The 9687-nt window shown below is 38.4% G+C and overlaps 1 protein-coding gene across 1 annotated transcript; it reads right to left on the bottom strand.

The window, feature by feature from the left end:
- Nucleotides 1-1168: 1168 nt before the first annotated feature.
- LOC140946032 (uncharacterized) lies at nucleotides 1169-9670 on the bottom strand. Its single transcript, XM_073395100.1, has 6 exons — nucleotides 9474-9670; nucleotides 8015-8080; nucleotides 6454-6762; nucleotides 5377-5529; nucleotides 3735-3881; nucleotides 1169-3101 (listed from the first exon to the last, which is right to left on the bottom strand). Exons 1-6 carry the CDS (start codon nucleotides 9618-9620, stop codon nucleotides 2976-2978), a joined length of 948 nt encoding a protein of 315 aa, XP_073251201.1. The 5' UTR covers nucleotides 9621-9670; the 3' UTR covers nucleotides 1169-2975.
- Nucleotides 9671-9687: the final 17 nt, after the last annotated feature.

Raw genomic sequence — 9687 nt, 5'->3', positions numbered from 1 at the left:
AATCATGATCACGCGAAATATTAATTCAAAAAGCTCCCTTACCTTTAGTTCATAGCCACTCTGTGTCCTACGGTCGGTTTAAACGCCGTTTAGTCGACTTTCTTTCCATCGAATACTGAACACTATAATGAACACTTCTTTTATAGTGTTCAGTATTCGATGGAAAGAAAGTCGACTAAACGGCGTTTAAACCGACCGTAGGACACAGAGTGGCTATGAACTAAAGGTAAGGGAGCTTTTTGAATTAATATTTCGCGTGATCATGATTTTTTTTTTCTCTTAGCGTTGTAGATTCGAATACATGTGATAAAATTCGAACAATAAGGGCCCGAATCACATGTAATAATGCAAGAAATATCGATTTTCGTTATCTTAAAGGCTACTAGTAAAGATAGACAAACAAGAAGACTTCATATCTTTAAGACTTTTTGCATTTATTTGGCATCAGATAATACACTAATAATTCTAGTATATTCTGACCAAATGACCTCTGAAGCCCGAACCCACAACTAGTGCGCTTGGGCTGCCTGTGCTGAAAGGGACACCAACATGGCGTTTCGATACAAAGCTTTATAAATTTAGGTAAACCGTTTTTCCTAATATCTCGCATTTGAAATATTTTACAGACCTGATTCTTGGCAAGGGTTTTTGTATATTTATCTTTTTTCATTTCCCAGATTCTAGTCCTGCTGTATTGAATGGTTTGCGTTTTTATTTTTCATTGCGTGACAGTGCAAGCCGAGAATACCCACAGAAATCCCTACTTAACTCAAGGTACCCAAGAAAATGCTTGCCATAATTTTCCAACCCCCTAAAATCCCGAAATCGAATTTCAAACCCAAAAAGAGAGAAGGAGAAAAAGCCGGTACAAGAGGAAAAAAAGAAAGAAGAGAGGGATCGATATTTATGTTAGAAATAGCCTAAGACCAGGTCCTTTATAACTAACAGAGACCGAAAGGGGCGAATAACAAGGAAAGGCCAACGCCCCTCGCTAAGTTCGGTTGACTCGCCGAATTTTTTTCGCCCCATTTATTCGTCTTTTTTCCCAACACAGGATCCTGGTCCCATGTCACGTTATTCTGTAGTTACTGCAGTACGAAAAAAGAGCTTCTTGATAGATTTCTGGGCACTTCTTACAAATAAACTGGAAAAGCATGAGACAAACAACTTGTGATTTTGATTTTTACTTAATTACACTCAAATAAAACAAAACTCCATGATGTGTTAACTCAGAGCCAAGCAGTGTTTGCTGGTGAAGTCCCTATAGAATGAATTCACCTCTTGGCCTCTCTTAGTTGTTCTTTCTTTTCTATGACACACTATTTAAATAGTTAACGCTACATAAAATAAATAGGTATTGGGACCCGCCCTGCAACAAAGTAATAACACTGTGTAGGCCATAAAATGAAATCCATTTTGTTCATACGTATGTACAAAATGCCCGCTTATTTCGGTACACGCTCTATTCGCTACAACGCGAACGTACGTGAATTCTGTGTAGCTATTTTACATTAAATTTGGTTTAAAAAACGCCACCAGATTCGTCCATGTGTCACAGAAAACGCAACTGTCGAGTTAAGACGGAGTTAATATATTATAAGCCCAACAAAACGGTCGACATTTCACGACACCAAATGACGGGGAAATCGTCATTTTTGCATCCGGCTGTTTTATCAGGCTAGATATTATGGTATGCATCAATTTAAAAATGAAGAGTCACAACAATACCACTTATACTAAAACTCTTCAAACTATGCAAACGAAAAGCGTAAGAATAAATACTGGCTTTTAAAATTTCGACGCTGATGACAAAAGTAAAAAGAGAATTGTTACCTGGAAATACAGTGTGACCCACATTAATGTATTATACAACTGCACATCATAAACATACAGAAGACAAAGTTATGAGATCCTGGCGACGTAACGTATCTAAATTAAACTGCTCTTCCTGGTACTACTGACATCAACAAAAAGGAAATGCTAGCCTTTCAAGCTCATTTGTAAATTATCGTTGAGCATGTTGGGTATGCAAGAAAAAACATAAAATAACACTCTCGACAGACAAAAAAAACTTTTACAGTTTGCTAGGAAGCTCTCCATTTGGAAAATCGCAACAGGCAAAAGGTCACCTCAGGGCCGCAAAATGTATGGCTGGACGGAAGTTCTTGCCGAAGCAAAATAAGGCAAATTTTGGCCATGAATAATTTTTTCATAGGACACACGACACACGAACCAAGTGTCTAGGCTGTAGTCTCCCACACGGCCGTCATTTGGATCGCCACGCGAAAGCAGTACATAATCTTTAAGATGACCAAAGGATTTCATCCACCTACTCAAAAGTTTGAACAATTTTAACTAAATAAATAGTACCATGTGAAGGTGCAGCTTAGGAGGTTTCTTTCGAATGGTCACACTGCAGTGTTTGACAGGGTTCGAAATTGCGACTGATACGGTCGCCAGTGCGACTAATATTTTCTCCTAGGCGACTAAAAATTCGGGTTTACTTAGTCGCCACTTTGGCGACCAGATTTCTCTATGATTTAGATTTAAATTAAACGAGTAAAGTTAAAAAAAAACATTTATCTTATCTTTCAATGCTTTCGTCATAAAAAAATGTACCAAATCGCATAAACAAAGCAAGTTTACCTCCAAATTTTCAAACAATCAAATCTGATGGATCACGCAGTACTTTGAGCCGCGACATTTACATTATACAAACTGGCGACTGCATTTTTCCAGTTGGTCACCTAAGGGCGACCAAAGGACTTTTTTAAATTTCGAGCCCTGTTTAGTCTGAAGACTCGGACGACAAAACATCTTCCAAGACTCCATAATTCACTCTGGGAGTGAGAAGAAGCCGGGTTCATATGTGCAAATAAAAATAACTTACTAAAGACCAGCTAAAGCAACTTTCACTATATTACACCTACAAGTTACTAAAGCAAGTCCCATCTATTTTACTGCAACAGCTTTGTTTAAACTGTCATAACTCCAGGCACATCCTCAGTGACTCCGCCTTCAGATGCCATTGATGGTGGGGCATTTCCTGTTTGTGCACCGTATGAATATGGAGGAGGTCTCTCTTCACTCTTCATTGCCTGCTATTAAAAATGGAGTTAAAGATCAGACCAGAATACATTCAAATATGACAATGATAAGTTAGACAAGGATGGCAAGATGGCAAGAATGCTTATAAATCTGTGGATAGTGCAACAATAACCACCGTATAACCAGGAATGTGACATACAATGTATCTGTACTTTTAAATGCAAACAGTAAAACAAACAAGATTCACCTAGTAAGATCCAAGATGGGGACCTGAATTACAAAACATTTACTTACAATAAAACTTCCCTGCATTTTGTGCATTGTTTTCTTACATACATATACGGCTCTTATATGGAGTCAAATTTTGCAGATTTTATTTTAATGCTCCCTTGTTTTTCCTGCATGATATTTTGAGTAATTTTTGTCTGAAATTTAAAAAATTCCGAAACTAAGTTAGAATAAGGTGGTAGGAGTTAAGATCATGCACAAAACGTTTGAAATATCAACACAGAAATTTTCTTAAATAATTATTGGTTGAGAGACTTTTGATCAAAGATCAAAGTATTTTGCCACAGTAATCATTAATTCTCATATCTTTCTCTCTTGATTATGTATTGACATTGTTACGAGAAATTGATGTTGGTCACTCCTGTGAGTTAAACGGATAAAAATAACTAGTGTGTTACCTGAGCTCCTCCCTGGTTTGGAGCAGTAGCCCCAGCATAGGACATAGGGGCTGTACTGGGATAGGGGTTGGCTCCAGCTGGAACTGCTCCACCAGGCATGGCCCCGGCTGGTACAGCCCAATAACCTGCAGGCTGCTGAACAATAGGCTATGAGATAAGACAAAAACAACTAAGGACCTGATTAATCTCTTAACAACATCAGGTCCTTACTTGTTCAAACGAAGGATCATGCTATCCACTGGATAAATCACCATCCAGTGGACAAGTATTGAGGGAATCAGTTGCTTTTTCTACTGGATAGATATCTAATGGATAGCATTATCCATCTTTTGAGCAACTGGGGCCAGAAAATAATAATGTATTCTTTGATAACCAAGATAATATTGAAAACAAAACAATGCAGCCTGAATTTTTAGTTCGAATCTTCCTCTTAACAGATAGGACCTCTACCCAGCTGGTCTGCATTTGATTTTTTAAAAAAGTATCTAAAGGGCATTAAATCAGAGTTACCTTAGCCTGAAGTGATGACCAGAAATAGTCTGCGCTTCGCAGGCTAGAGTTACCTAGGCAACTGCACCGTTTTCCAGGTATTCCTTGTTTACCCTTTGTTCCTTTGCTTTGTTTTTCTATTTTGCTTTTTATTTATCTTTGATATTTTTGGGTACGCAAGTACATACTAGTGTATAGGTAGCTGCCCCAGTTATATCCAACAAGAACCCACTGTCATTAAGCTGTTACCCCTTTAAACTCTTAGATCAAAATAAGAATTCTCATTTGTTGCTCCTATTCATTTCCTACAAAAGTGGTGGGGAGAAGTTGATAAAATACCAAGCAAATTCATAGACTGTGTGATCATGTCCAGAATTCTCATGATTACTCTGTTTCACAAAGCATTGATATTACAAGGAGAAATTTGATGCTGATCACTCTTAGGGCTTAAAGGGGTTGTGTCATGGTTGTCTAGTTAATCTTTTTAATATACCATTAATCCTCTATTAAGTCCCCTGGGGGCTTATTTATTTCAAGCACATTTGAGGGGGGGGGGGGTGTTAATGGAGATGGGGGGCTTATTTAATTTATAAAAGACGATAATATCAGCTCTCCATAAAGAACTAGAATACGAAGTGGAAAAGCTAAGTACAAGAACGTTGGAGGTCACACAGCCAAGGATCAGAATTAAATCCAAACTTCCAGTTGATAAATAATAAGCCATCCTGGATGGACAGTCCACAAGAAGTTTTACAGCCGTGATTGATTAATACAGTCTATCATTTATTAGCGAAGAAAAATTAGGGGAGGGGGAGGTTTAATAGGGTGGGGGGGGGGCTTGTTAAGATTTACAGTATGCCAATTGCGTGTCCTTAATTGCCATGGAAATTGATAAATTACTTGTCAAAAGTAATAATTACTTGTCGCAAAGCTGTGATTTTTGCTACTCGCAATGTGAGTAGCAAAATCACAGCTTTGCGTCAAACAAATGTCTCCCATCCCATCCCATGCCATCCATTTCAATCTTGTTCATGTTTGTTCATCTGTTCCTCATATTATTTATACCTTCCTTTCTTGATATGAGTGATTAGTTATGTGTTTCACTCAGTTTGTTGGTGGTGACACAGCTCCTCTAATATAGAGCATTAGTTACCTGTGGAGGTATGACGAATGTTTGCTGTCCTGTCATTGAGTAACCATGAGAGACAGTTGCCACGGCACCACTTGGTTGAATAACCACAACACCAGATTGCCCCCCTGGGTACACTTGTTGAGCTCCAACATACATCACTTGCTGGTTGGTAACCTATGTTAAATTTATAATAACAAAAGTATAATTATTTATTTGTAAGGTAACACTTTTAGCGATTTTAGAGAAGCTGCAAGGCTGAGCTGTTAGAGCACTGGGAGAGCAAGGGTGGCACAATGGTGAGAGCACTTGCCCCCCACCAATGTGGCCTACGGTTGAATCCTGGCATCAATGCCATATGTGGGTTGAGTTGGTTGTTGGTTCTCTCCCTTGCGTAAGAGGTTTTTGTCCAGGCACTAAGGTCTTCTCCTCTCCTTAAACGCGAAAGCAGTACATAATCTTAATGATGACCAAAGGATTTCATCCACAGACTCAAAAGTTAGAACAATTTTTACTAAATAAATAGTACCATGTGAAAGTACTGATTAGGAGGTTTCTTTCGAATGGTCACATTGCAGTATTTGGCAGGGCTCGAAATTGCGACTGATATGGTCGCCAGTGCGACTAACATTTCTCCTTGGCAACTAAAAATTCTGGTTTTCGTCCAAGCACTCCGGTTTTCTCCTCTCCTTAAAAACCAACACTTTCAAATTCCAATTCGATCTGGAGCACACAGACATGTTTCAATGAGTTTTTAAGAACTCCTAAGTGCTCTGTGGGTAAGCAAATGACAATTTACAATTTTTTTTGGCCTTGTAATCGGGAGACCCCTAGTTCAATCCTCATCCTAACTGCTCGCTGGATTTGTTCTTGGTAGCTATGAGACAGTGAAGTTCCTTGGCAATACTTGTAAAATAGCCAACTAATTAATTCACCTCCTGTCAGTTGAGGTTCTTTACCTTGCTGTGTTTCATTTGAATTATTTGCTTCATTATCCAAGAAAAATACCACAAAGGAAGTGGATAATGAAGTGTTTAAAAAACAAATTGACACAGCAATGAGTACAAGAAGGGTAAACCAAATGAGAATCATGCTACTTACAGCACCCACAGAAGGAGCTCCACAGCACACTGCATTGCAGCAATAGATGGCAGAAGCAAGGGCAACAAAGAAAACCACAATGGAATAAATCAGTTGGCAAGAACCCAACCCTGCACCAACTGAAGCTTCATAGCGCTCTGATTTTGAGTAACAGAATATGTTAGAGTAATAACCATAATAATCATAGTAATTACGATATTTCTGGCAACGCATGATATGGGAAAATTGCCCGAGAGCAACACAGTAGCAGATGAACATGATTCCAGTAATGACACAGGCAGTGATGGAGAATCCCATGAAACATCCAATCTGTTGACAAATGCAGATTTAATTCAGAATGAAAAGCCTCTATCAATAATCATAATTTATAACAATAAGAATGGTAACCATATGTGAAACCCACATTCGCCACTTTAGAAACAAGAAGAAACTGGGCCGAGTTAACTCGACTTCTGAGATGGTTACCAGGGACAGTGGAAAAATTGGCTAACAGCTGACCGGCGAGTCCCCAGTAGCTTAAAATATGATAAGAAAGTTTATGAAAAAGCATATGAAATAACTTGTAAGGCAAGTCACATGTGGTGTTATTACCCTGGGTACCAGAGGTTTTCTCTCATGCAGCAGGATGCTTTGGCCAACACATCTTTGGGTGAAGCCACAAGAGAAAACCTCTGGTTCAGAGCGATGCCATTAATTATTTTACCATCCCTGTTGAACTTTGAGCTTTTTAATTGCAGAACATTTGAACCAATCAAATCGAACGTCTCCCATTGTGATCATATGGATTGGCACGTGAAGTAATGCCAGAAATCAGTTTTCAATTACAGACAAAGAATACGGGAATACATGTAATTTTGACAAATTTTGATGTAAAATATAATTTGCAACTTTGTAATTACCACTAGCATAAACAACAAAGTCTCTGCCATAGCATTTCAGAATAAGGGCATTAATCAAACACAAAAAAATTATTATCTATAGGCCATTTATGGATACTGATTGATCACACACACACTCACAGTGCAGTAAAATTGAAAATATTCAGCACTGAGGAGAGCTGTAACAACAATGATATTCCATTCCCAGCCTGCAAGATTGCCAGAACATCCTAGCTTGCCCCCCAAAACTTAAACATGTCAGTTATATGCCTTGCGCTTCACTTCTCTCTGTTAAATATTTTTTTTGGCCTCAAACTTTCCATCACTACTGTTCCAAAACATTCAGCAGAGCAAGAGCAGAGTCCATTGTTATCCTAACATAAGCAGCACAGTTTGAAATATTCTTTTCACGTGGTGTCCTATTCTTGTCAACCAGTTGTGGCATCTACTAGATTCAAAGTCCCTTAGGTGGATTAATGAACCAATCAGCCATCATGTCCAAAATCTGGACCAGGCTGTGCTTGCGATTGTCTCGGTGCTATCAAAGCACTGTCCAGAGGCTTTTTGTGTGGGGATCACTATAAACACTTGACCAAAACCACAAACCACGAATGAAAATTCTCTGGTACCCAGGGTACGATCACCAAAAAATAACAACAACATTTTGTACTTCTAACACTCACCAAGCATTTGTTTGGGTTTGCATTATCTTTCACTCCGACATAACCCAAAATTCCACTGATAAGGACCTACCACGAGATAAAAAGCACACATTTTTCAAAAGGCCTAGGCTAAGCTTACATGAAAGGAAAAGATACACTATGACAAAACAACAAATTCAAGTTCAACTCCTGTTCTGAGCCGTCTGTGTCACAAATTAACAAAGATTGTTTCTCATCTATCACCGGGCTTAAAATTCACCATCAGCTTTATAATCATCGCAAAAAATTATTTTGAGCTTAACTTCCCTGGGAATTTTATGAACATTGCATAACTTCATACAAAAAAAGAAACAATTCCAAAAAGGGCTTGGTTATGTGATGGCTGAGAGAGAATTATCTTGTTGCACTGATTTTTTGCATTTCTTTCCATCTCTAGTCTCTTGTGAAGTGGTCTTGTTATTCACTGATCCTAAATTGAATGGGTTTTCTTGAGAGAAGACAACTAAGAAATCGTGGCAATATGATTAAGAAAGGTACAATACCAATGACTTTTCGTGAGTAAACAAATGACCTCCACAAATTTTACATACATTATAATTAATTAAAAAGGAGTCTTCTTCACGGTCCTCTACTACAAACATGAAAACAAAACTACCTGCTTTACCTGAGACCCTGACAGTCGTAAAACAACCAATAAGCAAGAGTAGTTGTGCAGAGTTGCCATGATAATGCTCCTGGGGGAGGTACTTCCTTATAAAAGGCTAATGGGACGTGCCGCTGGATGGGGTCATATTTTCACGACTGGGTTGACTATAATGCGGTCACATTTTCAATAGAGTTACTAGAATGGGGTTGCACATTTTCTGATTTTTGGGGTTAGACAGTTCTTCATATTTATGGTATGCAAACGTATCAGAATGTTTGTACTGTAGTTGAAAAGTATTGTGTTCTTCATTTAATATAGGGTAGATACATAAATAGAAAGTGAACAAGTTGGGATCTCAAAAATTACATATTTGCCCAAAAGTGACTAAGATGGGATCTATAATTGGCCACAGAATAGCCTATAAGGGGGTAAGCAAAAATTAACCCAAGTAGCCCCCCTGGGGATAACGTTGCGTCCAATGACGTAAATTTACAGCTGCGACGCTAAAAATTAACTTTTACCAAGGAGGCTGCTCGTAGATTTTTACATGTAAAGAAATCGCACTACATTACAAGTATGAAAACAAAATTCAGTATTAACAAATCACCTCTAACTGCTATCTAATGCGCGTATTGCAAGCAGAGTTTTAAGTAATAAAAACCAATATTAAACTTGTAAACAGACATCCATTTTGTATCCCATCCTCAGTTTTCTGTGAAATACACCACACCACCCGAAGTGAACGAAAAATGTCTTGAATCTTATTTTCGTTTGAGGTACAAAAATTGCGCATCAAGTTTCCTCAACTTAAACTATATAGTTTCGATTCCTTACCCAAATGCCGACCCATATTCCAAAACCAGCGTAGGAAGACCAGTGATGTACAGCGATAATGCTTGCAATACCAAATATTATCATTAAAGAACCAAATACAAGCTGAGTGATGGCTAAGCCTCGGAGAGCAGACGCTCGATAAACCATGACTGCAATCAAAATGGCGACAACGCTCTTCCTTGCATGACCTTTCCTTGACTACCCTTCGAGAATA

The sequence above is a fragment of the Porites lutea genome, chromosome 8, assembly GCF_958299795.1.
Source record: "Porites lutea chromosome 8, jaPorLute2.1, whole genome shotgun sequence".
Taxonomy (NCBI): domain Eukaryota; kingdom Metazoa; phylum Cnidaria; class Anthozoa; order Scleractinia; family Poritidae; genus Porites; species Porites lutea.
The sequence above is the reverse complement of the archived record's forward strand: the minus strand, read 5'-3'. Positions and strand labels throughout refer to the sequence as shown.